This window comes from Marmota flaviventris, chromosome 4 (genome assembly GCF_047511675.1).
Source record: "Marmota flaviventris isolate mMarFla1 chromosome 4, mMarFla1.hap1, whole genome shotgun sequence".
In the NCBI taxonomy this organism is placed as follows: domain Eukaryota; kingdom Metazoa; phylum Chordata; class Mammalia; order Rodentia; family Sciuridae; genus Marmota; species Marmota flaviventris.
In genome coordinates, this window is record NC_092501.1 from 114,935,125 (window position 1) to 114,953,582 (window position 18,458).

At 36.1% G+C, this 18,458-nt stretch overlaps 1 protein-coding gene and 1 pseudogene across 1 annotated transcript in view; one reads left to right on the forward strand and one right to left on the reverse strand.

Moving 5' to 3' along the window:
• Positions 1-18,458, forward strand: part of Diaph3 (diaphanous related formin 3) — a 474,806-nt gene that overhangs the window by 20,083 nt on the left and 436,265 nt on the right. Inside the window, exon 2 of the mRNA XM_027938043.3 lies at positions 5,631-5,663. Within this exon, the coding sequence (XP_027793844.1) occupies positions 5,631-5,663 (33 nt within the window). The remainder of the gene's footprint in view (positions 1-5,630; positions 5,664-18,458) is intronic.
• On the reverse strand, positions 1,306-8,595 carry LOC114094873 (oxysterol-binding protein-related protein 9-like; annotated as a pseudogene).

An 18,458-nucleotide genomic window follows, 5' to 3' on the forward strand; every position in this document is an offset into this window, starting at 1 on the left:
AACTACCAGAAGCCGCAGACCCAGGGCTCAGTTTCTTTAAGATTGCTTGTGTGTAAGCAACTACGTGGGTTTTATTCTTCAGACAGCTAAATCTTGAAAAGTATTCTGTTTTGACATAGAAACAAATTTCTCAGATTAACTTTCTAGCTGCTGTTAGTCAATACCTTCAGTTCTGTCTTGGATCCTTGAATTTGCTGCCATTTCCTGTCCTACTGACTTCTCCTATTGGCAGTGAGAATCGACAGGTAAGGATTTTTCAGAAGAGAAGGAATAATGAACTTGACCTTAGCTTCTTGTTTTCTTTTCCTTAGACTGTTATACTTCTCACACCTACATCCCTTTGAGTTTTCTTTTTCTTTGTTAACTACCCCTAGATTATATTCTGCTGGGATTCATCACATTTTTTTTTTTTTTTTTTTTGTGTGTGTGTGTGTGAAATATCATGTGCAATACTCTTAAGTTGTAACTGGAGTTCCATGTGCCAATATAGTCTTGAGAAACTGATTAAGCCTTTAGCAAATTAATTGAATCCCTTTAGAGGTTTGACCCACAGTTAGATAGTTTAAGAATTAAAACAAATAAACCTGAACTGTGACAAAAATGGAGCCTTATGTTGCTTTGTTTTTACATAGGAGTGACTGCTTGGTTCAGAAAATTGTGAGTACAATTCTAATTTAAAAGATGATCCAATTTGAGGGTTTTTTTTCCCTTAAAGTTGGAGAAATTACTTTATGAAGCCTTAAGAAGCACTGAGTATAATTCAACTGTAATCCAGGTTTAGATACAATTTAATAATAGTTCATTTCCAAAATAAAGTTATCATAGGTGAAACCATGAAATTTCCTAACACTTGATTTTAATACATTGCACTAATTTTTTAAAACAACTCTGAGGAACCAGTATTTACAATAGATGGAATATTTCTGAAAAATCTGCCATCAGGTATATTTTTGTGTGTATATATTTGTTTAGATAGAACCCAAAAGATCATATGAACTAAGTCATAACAGCAGAACTAGAGTGCAGAGTGTGAAACTTTTTAAAGCATGGAGTTTGGAAAAGGAGCAGACATCTTGTTTCAAAACCTACTAAAGTTTTCTCAGGACTGAAGTCAAAATCTGAACTGCTGTAGACAAAGGGAAGCTTTTCCAGCTTTATTTTTTTTATCTGCGCCAGAAAGTCCAGTATCCTTGACGTAGGTACCACTGTAATAAGAAGGGAATGATAGGTTCACCCAAAGGAAGACTGTTGCTTCATTAGGACAACTTGCCTTGGTCATTGGGTATAAACTTTTTGTTTCCCAAACTAATGCTTCATAGCAACAAGATGTTTCAGTAATGGTTCATCATAAACCCAGCATTCTCCATCTTCATAGAATAACCTTGTCTCCCACTAAATTTTCTTCTCCTTCCTTCCTTGGGTTTCTGCTCTTTGCCTTTCTTCAAATTTGTACTTTGCTTCAATTGCTACATCAATGTCTCTGATTTTTAAATTGAAAGTGACATCCTTCTTTTTAATATTTATTTTTTAGTTATAGGTGGACACAATATCTTCATTTGATTTTATGTGGTGCTGAGGATTGAACCCAGTGCCTCACGCATGGTAGGCGAGCGCTCAACCACTGAGCCCCAGCCCCAGCTCATGAAAGTGACATTCTTCTAAAGGTAGCAGGACTCATACTCATTCTGATCTTTCAACTTCCTCGCTTTCTTCTTGATTATAGGCAACCTCTGTATTTTCCCATGTTGCATATTTTATATACATTATAATATTCCATTCCCCTTTGATCTAGCAAAAATACTTCCTGTCATTTGGAGAGAAAAAAATCTCAGCAGTAATTCTGTGTTTCTTGCCTCCATAGAAATAGAAAGGTTTAGTGTGGAAGACAATATTTGTACTATAAACTGTTTTGGTACAATTAATATTGCATTCTCCTCCTAGTTCCATCAAGGGACTGTGAGGATAGAACTTCCATAACTGTTGGGGAATGTGAGAATGTAATGTTCTTCGTAGTCTAAACATGAGACACATCTTTGCCCTCTGTTGTGCACCCCAGTTAGCCTCCCAAGGAATTTTGATTTAGTCCAGATATGAGCATTGAATTGGGTTTTCTTATTAAAACATTCAGCATAATAGGCTGAAATGGTGGATGATGGGAAACCTGAATGTTACACTATTATTGGAAACCTAAAGAAATGGCCTTTCTGAAACTAGCTTTGTGTTCTCTTTGGTGTCATTTGGTAATGTCCAGTGACACTGAAAGATCTCACCCAAAATGGGGTTGTATGGCTTTTTGGTTACTCATACTTTCCTTCATGCATGAAAGGCTGAGGGGTATCATTTCACTGTCTGAATGATTCGATCTCTATGATCTTTATGATCCGGGTGTGCAAAAAAGTCTGCATATATTTCTAAAAGAGATCTTTTTTCAAGAATAAATATTGGGGGCTGGGATTGTTAGCTCCGTGGAAGAGCGCTTGCCTAGCATGTGTAAGGCACTGGGTTTGATTCTCAGCACCACATACAAATAAATAAAGGTTCATCAACAACTAAAAAATATAAAAAAAGAATAAATGTTGGAAGAACTACCTTAGTAAGATCCATTCTGAGCCTAACCTGTGACAAGAGGTGCATGATAACACTCTTGCACTCCTCCACGGACCCTGCCTCCTCCTCCTCATCTCTGTCATCATGTGAAGCAAAAAGGTCAGCATCACTTATCACATTGGACATGGAAGAATTCAGTGATTCTGTGGTATCTGGATGCTTTAGACTATTTCCTGAACTGCTGTGTGTCAAGATTAAGGCAGATCCAGAAGAATCTATTAAGTGCTTTGGGGATGAGCCACTCTGAAGGAATTCATCAGCATCACAGAATTCATCTTCATTGCTAGAGTAAGAGAACTCTGGGACTGTATTTGGAGACAAGTTGACATGACTTGGAGAAGTCAGACTGCTAGTGGTGAATGCCCACTGCCTGTACTATTTGGTGTTGGAGTCTGATGATGTCCAAAGGTAGCTAACACAGGTCCAACAGGTAGGGAAGATGGCCACTGCTCTGACATACAAAACTGAGCTGGTTCTGGAGGTAAGACAGTCTGGGAAGACATTGTGCTGATCACAGGTTCCAAGGGACTAGGTAGATATTGCATCTACAGGATTAATAGTACTTTTAGCAATCTGCAGTAACACAGTGCAGTGTTTAATTGATTCTACCATGTTATTTGTTGTGTGAGAGTTTCAGTTTTCTTTCTCTCTTCATCATCTTTACAGTTTTGAAGCTTGTCATCCAAAAGCTTTAGTTGCTCTATCAAGATTTGTAGTAAGCATCTGCCTTTGTCAGTTTTTTGTCAAAATCTTGGACTTTAGGAACAAATCCTGAATCTAAACCTTCAAAAGGCTGTTGGAAGGAGGCAGGGGGAGCATGACATTGGTGCCTCCATCCTTGCCTGGGCAGGCAGCAGGGACCCTGGGGACTTAGGGGTGGGGACCAGGCTCTTGGGGTCTATTCACTGCAAGCGGTGAGCAAGAAAGCCATTTGCCAAGGCCATCATCTTTGGTGCCTCCTGGAGTGGGAGTGGGGGCCTGCTCCTGAGCACCCCTCTTCTACCCCATCCAACAGATCTCCAGATCCCCAGGTGGCATTGTAGGCAGCTCAGCCAGAGGTTCATCCCCAATTTGAGGTCTTTGAAGATGTATAAAAAATGTCTCTCTTGGATGTTTATATCTGGATTTTATGTAATTTTCATATTTGTGACTTGTATGCAGTTTTTGCATCATAAATCTTGCATGGGACCTATTATTATTTCTCTTGAAATTTTTTTCATTGTTTCCTCACCCCTTTTTTTAAACATCATTTTTATGGCATTTTCCTGGAGCAACTTATTTGTATTGGTCTTTGGGAATATTTCATTAGTGTAAATATTTTCACTTTACAGTGGCATACTCTTCTAAATAGAACTTCAGCTTTATACTTGAGTTCCTTGACTTTACCTTTTAAGCATTAGACCATTGGCATACTATTGTTAGAACTTAAGTACTTTCCTTTTGTCACAGGAGCTTGAAATGACCCCTTTTAGGACTGACAAGTTGTGATTGGGGTGATAACCTCCCATTGTAGAATAACAAGAGAGATGTAGTTAACCAAATGCAATGGGCTGGAAACCTTTATCGGCACATACAGTAAGTATGTAAGCAGAGGCAGGGAGGGGAGCCCTGAGCAGGCATTTCCTCTGTGTTGGTATTTTTTACTTCCAATTTGAGAGTTCTGTGGGTTTGTGTTTAATTGTGATAATGGTCTCTGGGGTGACATGGGCTGTAAGTGCCTTAAGAACTCCAGTCTTGCTAAGAATCAAGCCCACTCTGAAAGACCACTGTGCATATTTGTTCATTTCAAAGGTTGAAAATAGTATTGATAAAAAGAAATTTTGTAGCCCAGCACTAGACACATAAAATCAGTCCCATGTTATTACTTTTTTATTCCCATATCAGAGTGGGTGTGGCTAATGTTATTAATTTGGTACATTCTCTTTGGTGTATATAAAGTTCATTTTAGGTTCTTTCCCTTACTTTTCTCCCTTTGTATTTGAAGAAGGAACATATTGATAAAAGAGAATTTGTAGTAATTTACATTGTACAGATTTTTAATCTGGCTCATTACTGAGGTAAAGTTATGAACATAGAAATACTTCAGTGTACAAACATGAATGACAAATTTCATTCCATTTCATAAATGTTGAATTTGAATAACTATGTGCCACTTACTGTGTTAGATGATGATAACTCCTGTTCTTTTAGAATTATAAAGGAATAGACTTGATTTTCCCATTTAGAAAATATTGGACCCTTTTTCTGCTCTTTGAAAGATCTGATGCTCCAATGAATAAGAGGAAGGACAATTGAGTTCAGCTACTCAAATATAAAATTTTTCCCTACTCCCAGATTTAGAAAACAGATTTTTTTCCTAAATATTTTTTTTTTTTTTATTTTGAATTGTGCTTTGTGGGAAACTAATTTATTCACTTTCTAAAGTGGTCCTATGTTTGTCTAGCAAGAAAATCCGCAAAAGGGTTCTCAAAAAAGCTAGCAATGAAATTGAAAAGTGTCTACTCTCACCCATGGTGATAAATCAAACTGATGCTAAAGATGCAAATAGTCATTCCAGCACATTCTTTTTTGTTACTAGAATTGTTTAAGTTAATTAAGCCAGCAAAGTACTTCATTATCTATTATGCTGTATACTAATGGTAAATTAAAAGTTTTACTGTTCTATAATATGAAATTTTCTGAAAATCATATTTAAATCTTTATTTCCACCATGTTCTAAGTCTGTATATTTAAAGGTAATTAATATAATTAATTAGGAAAATATATTTATTGTACCTCAGGTTGCTAATTTGCTATGTTCACAAATCCAAGAATTTTTAACGAATGTTTGAAACTACTGTGTGCATAGTAACTTTTGTTCATCTTTTTTGAGAGAGAGATTAAAACAGTATATAATGCATTTTTATTAGACTGTCAGGAACTTAATTACCTTCAAGTTAGTATTGTAGAATTTCAAATGTCATCTATTAACTAAAATAAAAAAGCTGTTATAAATTACTCATTGATTTTTTTTTCATTTGCAGCATTTAAATATTAGGACACTGACGGATGATATGGTAAGGTTATCCTCAACATTTCTTTTGTCATGAATTTTAATTAACCATGTAATGCTCATGGTATGTGTGTTAACTCCTTTGGAATTGCTAAAAACTGATGTATTGGGAATTTACTGTTTATAGTGCTAAAATAAGAGGGATTACTGACAAAACACATAAAGTTGTTGCCTTTAATTGAGAAAGGGAATAGTCAATATGTTAATTTAAAAAATTTGTTTAATTACAAATTGTTAGTCAACTTTGAGTCATTCAAATCAGCTGTCATTCTTTGGGGATGAATTGCACACTTCCAAAAGAGGTAGGAAAAAAATCACTTGAGATGTGTCAGCTTTTCAGAAATATGTAGTTGCTAATTAAAGTAAAGCAGACTAAAATATGCATATATTTTAGAAATTTTGTTTATAAATGAAATCCAGACATACCTTTAATATGTGTGTTCTTCATGTTGTTAATAATAGTCTCTCATGGGTACTTAATACCTTAAAGCAACATTGCAGATACTTGTAATACAAATATTAGCATATTTAGCTAAGTTTTTCTGAGAAATTCATTTTCTAATGTAATTCATGGTTAATGGTAAAGAAATAACAAAAAGAAGAACAAAGCCCAAATAAGCAATAATATCACAGTTATGTAAGCATGACATAGAGGGAAAAGCACAGCACTCCTTTCACCAGGTGTGTGAATTCAGCTTCACTATGTATTAAGCATGAAGTAGAGTGACTACATCATACTAAGCACTCAAAATTTTAGCTCCTCTGATATCCAAAGTGATGTCTTTGGCACCTGGGTAAGGTACACATGTAAAGGTGAATGAGACATAGACCTTGATACAAATGATTTAAAAAATTAGAATGTTTGTTTCCCTCTAAATAGTATCTAAGAAAAGGATATTTATGAAAAATATTTAGTATAACATTTGTTCACATGTAGTTCACATATAGTTATTTTTGCTTAACAACAAGAATGTGTTCTGAGAAGTTAGGTAATTTCGTTGTGTGAGCATCATAGAATGTTATGTACACAACCTAGGTGGTATAGCTTATTACACATTTAGTCTGTATGATGTTTACCACTGTATATGTAGTCCATTGTTGACTGAAAAATGGTGTGTGATTGCATTAGTATTTAAAAAGCAATAGTGATGGGCTGGGATTGTGGCTCAGTGGTAGAGCGCCCGCCTAGCATGGGCGTGACCTGGGTTTGATTCTCAGCACCACATAAAAATAAAGGCATTGTGTTGTGTTCATCTACAAAAATTCTCTCTCTCCCTCTCTCTCTCTTAAAAAAATAAAAAAGACAGTAGTTATATGGAACACTTATGTAGTCTACATAATTATTTCTCACCTTGCAAGGCAGATGTTGTCTTTAGTTTATAGCTGAGGATGTTGAGGCCGAGGTAGAATGCCCAGCTCCCAAATGGTACAGCCCTAACTCGGGTCTTGTTCCAGGCAGCTCCAATCCTGTACACTTACTGTGCTAACTTATCGCAGTCTCAAATGACTTTTTAGGGCAATAATAAAACCAATTGCAATTTTTGTATGAATTTTTATAAGAACATAGAACCATACGATGATAGATTTATCACAGCTTTATTGATATATATATAGCATTCAATTCACCCACTAAAAGTATTTAATTTAGTGTTTAGTATATTTGCAAGAGTAATCTAACCACTACTATAATCAACTGTAGAACATTTTCATCATCCTCAAAAAAAAGCTTAATCCCTTAAAATGAGCTCATACTCCTCATTTTCCCTCAGCTCCCTTAGCTTCAGGAAACTACTAGTCTATTTCCCATCTCCATACATTTGCCTGTTTTGAAAATTTCACATAAATGGAGTCATATTGTACATGGTGGTGGAGTCTACAACAGCCATTCTAGAAACCATCTTGCTCTATCTTATATGAACAAGTGGGTTTATTCTCAGTGGAGCCTTTATTAAGTCTATCTCCATCCTGTTACTACTCCTTACCATTACCGTCCTTCTTGCAACTGCCCTTGGTAGGGTCCGCACTTTGGGCACCTAGTGGATATTTTTAGCACTTCATGGTTTATCTGACTTTTTCACTAGTTTAAACCTTTAAAGGCAGGGACATTGTGTTGTTAATATTTCCAGCAGCCAGCATGTTGTCTGGCACTAGTAAACCTTTCAGTGTTTGTTTTTGAGGACCTCCTGCTAGTCTTTCTGACCACCTGCCTACCTGGTGGTGACTGCTGCCTTGCCCTGCTTTCATCTTAGGTGCATGTATGACCATCTCTTCTGAATTCCTCCTTGGCCATCTTCACGTGGACTTGATGACTGAACTGCTGTCTCCTCATTCTTTTTTTTTATTGGTTGTTCAAAACATTACAATGCTCTTGACATGTCATATTTCATACATTTGATTCAAGTGGGTTATGAACTCCCATTTTTACCACATGTACAGATTGCAGAATCACATTGGTTACACATCCACGTTTATACATACTGCCATACTAGTGTCTGCTGTATTTTGCTGCCTTTCCTATCCCCTTCCTATCCCCCTTCCCTCCCCTCCCCTTCCCTCCCCTCCCCTCCCATCTTCTCTCTCTACCCCATCTACTGTAATTCATTTCTCTCTCTTGTTTTTTTTCCCCCTTTCCCCTCACATCCTCTTATATGTAATTTTGTATAACAATGAGGGTCTCCTTCCATTTTCATGGAATTCCCCTTCTCTCTCCCATTCCCTCGCACTTCTCCTCCCTGTTTAATGGTAATCTTCTCATTCTTGCTGTTCTTTTCTGATCTTGTCTTTAGCTTGTCTCCACAGTAGGATCAAACAGGTCGTCTAGTTATGGCAGCTGGGTCCATTGTCCCAGAGGTCTGAAAATAAGCACAGCCATTTTGGACTAGAGATACCAAAGAGTAGATTCTTCCTTTCTTGCTGTTAACTGACATAGAGTGTGTGGAAAGAGTGTTGGATTTAGAATCAGAAGAGTCTTGTTGAGAGACAGACTTCTCTACTACATAGCTCTGTGACCTTTACAAATCCATTATTTTCTTGTTCCTTTATTTGTATTGAGGCAGGATTAATCTCTCCCTTCCTCATAGGGGTTTGATGAGTTGCATTTAGGCAGAAGTGTATTGAACTGCTGCTCTCAGTTCTGTCCCTTTTTACTCTATTTTACAAACATTTTCTGATATATGACAGAGAGGTAGTGTGACACATTTGCAGCTGAGCCTTACAGGAGATGTGTGCTATAGATCAATGTGAAGCTGTGAGAAGGGAAAGGGTAGATGGATATTTTGAGGACTCTTTAAACTATTTATGGTGTGTTAGAGCTCAGGGAAGCATTTGCCACTGGTGCTCTGATAGGTACTGGCAGTATGTTTTCTAATTAAAGTCTGCCACCCTCATAACATATACGTTCCATGTGTGCTTTTCATTTAGAATTTCTTAATGTGAATAGCCATTTGGTAGAACTTGAGAAAAGGCATATAAAATTAGTTCTGCTGTAGTCACAGGTTTGAATAATGGTATGTTAGAAACATTAAATATGAACATACGGGAAGCGTTTATGCTAAAAACCCATCCCTTTAAGTTGTTTGGTTAAAGGCCTGCAAAAGTATGCCTCATTTAAAAGTTTTTTTCTTGAGAGTTAATATCAGAATTGAATTTCACAGGACAGTCTTGTTAAAAGAATGAAGGATTACCACAGTGTTGGGATCTCTAGGAAGTGTTATAGACCTTGAGCAGTGAGCATTCTCTGGGTATAGGTGTAGTTTAGTTTATCACCATCCATCGTGGTTACCTGGGTTGGGAAGGAGGTTTCCTCAGAGGCACAAGGTTGGGAGGAGGGAAAGCTAGAGGAGATCAGTTTGAAAAAGTAAGTTGGAAAAAATGGAATATGGACTTAACAATGCTGAGTTATCCATCAAAGTGTCCCTGAGTGTTTTTGGAGCTTAGGAGTTCTTTTGACTTTCTCTTTTCTCCCTTGTCCCTCACACCATTTGTCCGTAGTGCAGTATTCCTACTGATCTTCATCTCTTTTATACTGCTAGCCTATTTTGTCCTATAGCAATGGTTTTCAACTTGTTGTTGTTTTTTTTTGACTACGACCCACAGTAAGAGGTAGCATTTTTTTTTTTTTTTTTGCTAGCCTAACCATAGAAAACTACAAACTGGGTCTCAGTTTAAAACAAAGATTTTGTAACCAGTATTTAATGTTTTAAGCATAATGAACTCTGATTATTTCTTTCCACTTTTCTTCACTCCTCTCTCATTATTTTTTTTTGGGGAAAAAAAAACCGGATAGTGATCAGATCCACTAAGAGGATTTAATGACTTACAAGTAATAACTATAGCTAGAAAAGCAAAGTTGTCCTGCATAGGAACTAGAAAGTCATGAGGTCTCTCAAGTAGCATCTATTCTTTATGAAAGCATGTAGGAAAGTTAGGTTAGAGGGACAGTCTTGATTGACTTTGTATAAGTTCTTTTGCTTTCAAGTTTGGTATCCCTGTTTATGGGGATTGTTTAAGGGAGAAGTAAAAAAAAATACTTAGTAAATCATACATTTAAAATATTAACAGTAGGATTAGTAACATGCACTTTTTTATTGAGGCATGATTTGCATACAATGTAACATACTAGTTTCAAGGGTAAAATCTGAAGTTTGACAAATGTATGCAATTATGTATGTGCTACAGTCATGATAGAAAGCTTTTCATTACCTCAGCAGTTCCTTGTGTGCCCCTTTGCAGTCAATTCTCTTTCTTTGTGACTCTTGACAATCTGTTTTCTGAACTACAGTTCAGTTTCTAGAATTTCATGTAAATGGGATAACATAGTGTATTATCTGTGTCTGGCTCACTGGTAAAACTACAGTTGGTTGGGTTCTTTTCAGTTTTTGGCTCTTATGAATGAAGCTGCTGTAAACATTTTTCTTTCAGGAATTTTTTCTTCATTTCATCTGTGTTGTTGAGTTTATGGAGATAAAGATGTTTATAATATTTCCTCCTCTTTTTAATGCAGGATCTGTCTTGATACCTTCTTTTCCGAAGTTGATATGGACACTTTGTGACTTTTAGTTTTTCCTTGTTTCATCTAACTAGATGTTGTCAATTTTATTGATCTTTTAAGAGACCCAGCTAATTTTCAGTATAGTTCATTTGTTTCCATTTATTTATTATTTTCTTCATTATTTCATTCCGTCTGTTTTTTTTAATGGTTTTTAAAGATAGAAGCTTAAAACATTGATTTGAGACTTTTGTAATGGAAATTTATAGCATAAGATTCTTATATCTGAGACCTGTTTTAGCTTCGTTTCACAAATTGTGGGATGTCTTCATTTTTGTTCACTTGAAAATATTATTCCCTATTGATTTCTTCTCTGATCTATAGATATATGTTTTAGTATATATTGCTTAATTCTCAAATTTTTGGGATTTTCCTGCTTCTTTCTGTATCCGATATGTAATTCTCCTGCGGACTGACTTTTGGTTTGTGTGAGTTCAGTCCTTCCCAATGTAAGTCTTGCAATATGTCCCAGAATGTGGTCTATCTTGGTGAATGTTCTCTGCGTTTCTGCTTTTATTGGAATGAATCTATAGATAGTGAAGAGGTCATGATGGTTGATGGTGTTCACATTTTCTATTTTGATTTTTTTTGTCTCTTGTTTCAATTATTTTTAAGGGAGAAGTGTTGAAGTCTCCAACTATAATTTTGCATTTTATTTATGTCTCCTTTCCATTCTATCAGCTTTTGCTTCATGTCTTTTGAAGCTTTGCAGTGAAGAGCATATAGTTGTCCCTTGGTCTCCATAGGGTATTGGTTCCAGGAACCCTGCAAATACCAAAATCCATGGATGCTCAACTACTTTATATAAAAGATTTACATATAATCTTCACACATTATATATTGTGTAGGGAATAATGACACGAATAAGATATTTGTACATGACATGTTCAGTACAGACCCAGTGGTACAGATGCAACCAATATAGGCCTAGATATATTTTCCATCCAAGGTTGCTTGACTCTGTAGATATGGAGGTGCTGACTATATGCATTTAGGATTGTTGTGAGTTGTTTAGTATTATGAATGACTTTTTTTGTCCCTAGTAGTAATCACTAGTTTTTAGTCCTTGGAAATTAGTAGATTTATCTACTCTGTATATTTGTCTGCTTCTTCTTTGAAGAACAAATACTTTTTGACTTTTGGAATATCAAATTTTCTTGATTTCATACTTCTCTCTTTTTCTATCGTGTGTGTGTGTGTGTGTGTGTGTATCTGTATGTTTCCTTTGCCTTTCTTACACTATTTTTATTTCTTTTTTCTTCTGAAGCTATGGCTCTTCTCTGTATATGATGCTTTACTTGGATGATGACCTCTTAAGTTTTCAGCTGCCACTTATGTTGCTGTCTATGACCTTTTCCTCCAATGAGACATACTATCATCATTGGCCTAATGGTTGCAGTCACATGGATGTCCCATTTTTACTAGAAACTGTACATACCCAAGCTGTACACTCTCTTCCTAATTTTTTTAAAAATATTTTTTAGTTGTAGATGGATACAATACCTTTATTTATTTATTTTTATGTGGTGCTGAGGATCTAACCCAATGCCTCACCCATGCTAGGCAAGTGCTTCACCACTGAGCCGCAACCCCAGCCCCCTCCTAAACTTTTCATTCCTGTATTTTCTTAGTAGTTAGCTTTACCCTTATGCACTTTCTTTGTGGTTATTTTTTGACCCTGTCTCCTCTATCAGAGTGATAGTGTCATCATTTTTCTTGTCTGGACTCCTTAATAGCTTTGTGTTGCTCCCTAAAAAGATCACTTTCAGCAGAACAATCAGAGTGACCTATCTAAATTGTGTATCTGGTTATGCTTTTCCCTATTCAAAACTGCTTATTTGCATCTTTTATCCATAGGTTGAGGCTGTGGTCTTTAATGTGTCATGTGAGGACTCCCTGCTAGGACCCTCCCTCTCTAACTTGATGTACAGTCCTCAGTTAATATGCAGGAAGCTTCTTGGGAATAGATTACTGACAGATTGTAAAAATATAATTGGGGGTGAGTCTGGAAGAGGCTGGGCAGCCACAGGCTTAAGCTAGGGGGCTTGGAACCTCTCCCTTGGAACATGTGTGCCCAGTGAGCTGCTGGTGCAGAGGCAGGCTTGACTTTCTTATACCTGAAATACATCTAAAATAAAAACAAAAGAGAGAGAAACATAACTGAGGAATTATAGCTCTAGTTAAAAAGCATAAGTATGGTGTAATTATTAGCTATGTGCTAAATATTATCCCAAATGTTAGCTTTATCCATACGTTTAACCTTCACTTGAGCCTCTGAGTAAGTCCTGGTATTTCCATTTTTAAAGATGGGGAAACTGAGAGCTTAGTAAACTTTTTCAAAGACTTGGGTAGCCAGGAATACTGGCAGGCTGGCTCCAGAGAACATCTTTATCAAGAGCATTATGCTTCCACTTAAGCACTATCCTTTTTACTACTGAGCACCAAGTATCAAATCTAGAAGTGTATCTCATTATTTTCTGCTTTTCTTTTCAAGCCATCTGTATGAGACTTCTCACTTGTAAAATGACAGGGATAAAAGGTATCATAACCATTGATCTTAATCCTGAGAAAATGTTTATAATTGTGAAGACATATCTAAATTTTCTGTAATGAGATATGAACTATTTTGAATATTTTAAGTAAACAAAATGGTGTAAAGAACATTGGAAAAACTTCTGTTCAGGATTTCTTTACAAATCTAGCAACAATTGTACCCTGCTTCCAGATACAGGTATAGACTTTTATGGGTCCCCTTAAGGCTCCCCATGGAAGTGGAACCAATGTGGGTATTGCTTGGTCTGGGATGGGTTCTATCGATTGCTTTGAGAAGCTCTTCCCTTCCTTCTTCTCCTGGATGCTGACTGTTCTCTGTGAACTTCTTAACAAACAACTCATGCAAATTCTGAGTGTTTTCTGTGGGTCTGGTTCACTCAAAGATAGTTAGTTTCCCAGGTGAATGGCCTAAAAGGATGGGCTTTGTCTGCCTGTGGACTCTTCCTGTACTTTCTGAGATGTGATAGGTTTTGTGGGATATATGCTGAAATAGACATCACACTCACGGAAGGAGAAAAAATAATTTAAATTTTCTGTCTTTGTGCCTAACTTTTGAGTGAGATAATGAAATATAAATTATTAGTTTTGCCAAAATAAGAGCTCAACTTAAAAAAAATTATTTTACTGGGGCTGGGATTGTAGTTCAGTGGTAGAATGCTTGCCTAGCACATGTGAGGCACTGGATTCAACCTCAGCACCACATAAAATTAAATAAATAAAAAATTACTTAAATAAAAAATATTTTTAAAATAAAATTTTTAAATTAAAATTTATTTAAAAAAAATCTCACTTATAGAAAATCCAGAAACATCATTTTAAAAAGTTATTTTACTGGCCTAGTAAAATAGTAGGCTTTCTTTCCTTTTGCATTTCTATTCTTTTTATATTTTCCTTGATAAGTTAAAAACAAGTGATAAATCCAAAGGCGTTAATATTTTTTTTACATTCTTTTTGTCAAACTATACATTCAAAATTAACTTTTCTGTATAAAATAGAAATACTAGCATGAACTGGGGCAACTCAATATAAATAATAAAATATATCAAAACAAGTTCTATAGACTTAATATTTACCAAGTCAGGTGGGCCTTTTAAAGCCCATTAATATGAGTTAATTAGGACTTCCTGTGCTGAGATTTTCTGTAGTAGCATTTAAGTACTAACTCAGAATCTTTAAATATTTATGGGATAGTTTAGAGAGTGCCTCCTCACATGAGTAGAAACGTGAGAATGAGATCAAGAGCTCTCAGAGTGGAATATACAAAGATGTAGTGTATGCAGGTTTGTTTATCCATTTTTTTCCACTTATTCATCAGATATTTATTGAGTATTTAATATTGTTATAGAAATACAAAGATTTATAAGAATGTGTGCCTCCTGGGAATATAAAGAAACAGACATGTATATAGTGAGTAGTTGTAGTGTGGTGTGAGGGGGGCCGCAACAGTGTACAGGACTTAGTAGAAATAGTGAAGTCTACCTGATTTTGGGGAAAGGTGTAGGAAAGATGACTTTCATTATGAGTCTGAAGGACAAGTTGGAATCCAGACTGGCAGGAGTTGTAATTTTTTTTTTACCCTGTAATAAATTTACTTCTGAGATGTCAATGGAATGGATTGCTAGTGGAAACACATTAGAAAGCATTTAATGATATCTTTAGAGGACTTTTATGTATGGGTATTATTGAGCTGTACCTTTTAAAAATAGTAATATTTATTTAGAGGACTAATTTATACTTAATGTTTATATTTGAACATGGATAATTAGAATTATTATCCTAGATACAACTTCGAGTTTTTCTTTTTTAGTGGTTTCTGTGTTCCTTCCTTTTGGTACTTTCATTACTGCCTTTGTTAACCAACTTTCTGTTTCTGTGACAAAATACCTGAGATAATCAACTTAAAGAAGGAAGGGTTTAGTTTGGATCACAGTTTCAAAGGTTTTACTCCCTCATAGCATGGTGCCCTTGCTTTGGGTCTGTGGTGGTGAAGTACATCTTGGCAAAAGCATATGGTAGAGCAGGCCTGTTTACCACATGGTGGTGGTGGGAGGATGGGGAGTGAGAGAAGCTGGGATCCCACTATACCCTTCAAGGGCATAATCCTAGGGGTGTAACTTCCTTCTACTAGGCCCTACAACCTAAAGGTTCTACCATTTCCCAGTAGTCCCACAGATTGGTGACAAAGCCTTTAAATCATGGGCCTTTGGGGGACATTCAAGATCCAAACTATATTACTACCATACATTATGACATTCAATTACAGAAGTTCATATTTTTTTTAGGATAGGTGGACTGTTCTTTAAATTACAATTGTTGGGAAGAGCCTGGGCTATTATTGAATATCTAAAAGCTTAAACACCTGTCATTTTCCCTAATATACTGTTAGGTAAAATATTGTTGAGAATGATTTAGCAATGTAAGAAGCAATGACTGGTGTTCAAGGCCTGGAGGATTGGAAGGTAATTGCTAATTTATTCAACAAATATTAATAGAACTATCACTCTATGCTTAAAGTCATGCTAAGTTCCAAGGGTAGTTTATTGAGTAGAATGACAGTCTCTATTCTCAAGGACTTAAAGCCTTATCCAGTAAATGTATGCGTTAACAGGCAGGTTCAGAATGCTATGCAGGGTACCTAATGGCAAACTCCAGGTCTGCAGCATCTACTCCATTCTTGTGGAATGAGGAAGGGCCCCTACATGAATTGTAGCTCAAACTGACAGCTGGAGATTGAGTTGACATTAGCTAGTAAAGAGGATTGTGGGGGTGGGATGGAGGGTCAGTTCTGGAAAGAAAAACACAACATGTGCATTTTTTTGAGAAATAAGTTTGTTCATTTCATGTAGATCATATAGCAGGAGGTGGTGGAATAGTGGTGAAGAGATTGTCTGATGAGGAATTCAGGATCAGATCAAGGTGGACCTTGAAGGGTAAGATTTGAATGTCATTTTATGCACAATGGAGAACCATTGAAAGATTTTAAGTAGGAGTGAGGACATGATTGGATTTGCATTTTCAATAAGATCAAAACAATAATGGTGTAGAAAATTGCTTACAGTGGTGGGGGTAGAAGGGGATTGAAGACTTGGAAGCTGGTTAGGAGGCTGTAGAACTTATTCTAGTAGCCTAAACTAGGGTAATGCCTGTAGGGATGGAGAGAAGATGAATTAATAAAGTGTAATCCATAGGGTTTGCCTATCGTTTTACTGGTTTTCATTAATTATCACAATTCAGATCACTTTTCAGCTAGCATAAGTCAACACAAGAAGTCTTAATTAATTCATAGATTCTGAAAGCACTCTTTTTTTGTATCTCTCCATTCAGGTCTGAGTGATCTCTTAAGCTGACATTATCTCCACTCCTCCATGCTTTCCTCTTACTTTGTCCTTTGGAACTTAAAGTCTGTTATTTTAATGTTTTCTTTCCTTTTTGCTGTAATTGAAACCTGGATGATGTTTTGTGGCTTTATTTTCCTGGTTGCAGTTCTTTTTGAAGCACAAACCATGAGAGTATGCAGCTTGTTGCATTTTTTTTTCCTTGTTACTAGGGATTGAATCCAGCAGCGCTTAACCACTGAGCCACATCTCTAGCCCAGTTTTTGTTTATTTTTCAAATTTTTTATTTTGAGACGGAGTCTCTCTAAGTTGCTTAGGGCTTTGCAAAGTTGCTGAGGCTGGTTTTGAATTTGGCGATCCTCCTGCCTCAGCCTCCCAAGCCACGTCAAGAATAGGCCTTCTCTTACCTCCCACTGATTCACTGAGGATATTAGAACTTGAGTTACTTTCTTTTTTTCCACCACTACTTCTGTGATCAGTCTGTATCCATCTATCAGGGTTCCCAACCTGGAGCCTATGGATCAGGAAGGCATCTGTTGTGGAACTTATGGTGTCGGAAAAAAAATCTTTATTTTCATTAATTTTTAAGTGAAATTCAGTATTTTTATTAATTTTGAATATAGGGAGAAAACAGCCATCATTGTACTAAAACAAAAGAACAAACCATAATAGTATTTACCTGTGACTTTCACCAGCAGAAATCAAATGTTTTCAAAGTACATTAGTTATTAAGATATTTCAGAAGTAGTTCATATTCAACATGTTGACATTAAACTTGCATTTACCCTTTCTTTAGTGCAGCAATATATTACTATATTAATCTTTATTTTAATATTTTGATCTTTTTACTTTTGTTTTTTTAAAATTGTATACATTTTTATTTTAGACACTTAAAAGTCTTACTCTGTGTGTAGCTTCAAATTACTCATCTATTGCTATGTGATAAGATTATGATGTGGCTCAGGCTGCAGTCCTCTGAAGTCCTGATAGGACTGGAGGATCCATTTCCAAGATGGTTTACTCATAGCTGACAAGGTGGTGCTGATGTTGGAAAGTGCCCCCAGTTCTTCCTCTGCAGGAATCCACCCATAGGCAGCTCTATCATGTGGCAGCTCTCTGTAGAATAAATGTTGCATGTTATAACTTATTTTCAAGATATTACAAAAAATGTAGGAGCATAATTAAGAATGTTTTCTTTTAGTAATATTAGAATACCATGTGAAACCTAAATATTTACAAATATTGTAAATTAAGCGATTTCTGGAGGGGACAGTAAATGTTCTTTTTGAAGAAGCCTCTGACTGAGGAACTACCATAAATTTCTCTAAAATATAAGAGATGGAGAAATGATTTTGTAAAGTTGAAGAGTATTGGAGTATGCAGTAGTTGGTGTGATAGGAATTGTTATTGTGTGCTAAGACTGTGGCCTAACACTGGGGATATTTAGCTTATCACACCTGAAACAGTGGTCAGTTTTCTTCCTACTGTGGTCTGTCTTTGTGGAACAGGCAGGCATACTGCTTGGCAGTTAACCGGCACAATCTCATATAGTTCTTCAGACTTATATAAGGGCTCCTCTCACATGCCTGCTCTGAAAGTCTCTCTTGAGGTATTCTCCAGTCCAGATTTAATCATTTATTCCTATCTGTTGCTAATTTTCTTGGGGGCACTGAAAGCATTTTATTTTCATTTTAATACTTTATCATGTACTTTTCCCCCAAGTGGTGCCATCTGCGGATAAGGTTCTATATTTTATGTATTTTTATTATTCGGTAATCATTCATTCATACCTTTGAGTATCAATTGGCTGACTTCTAGATGTCTGCTAGGTACTGTTATGTAGGCTGAATATACAACAGTGACT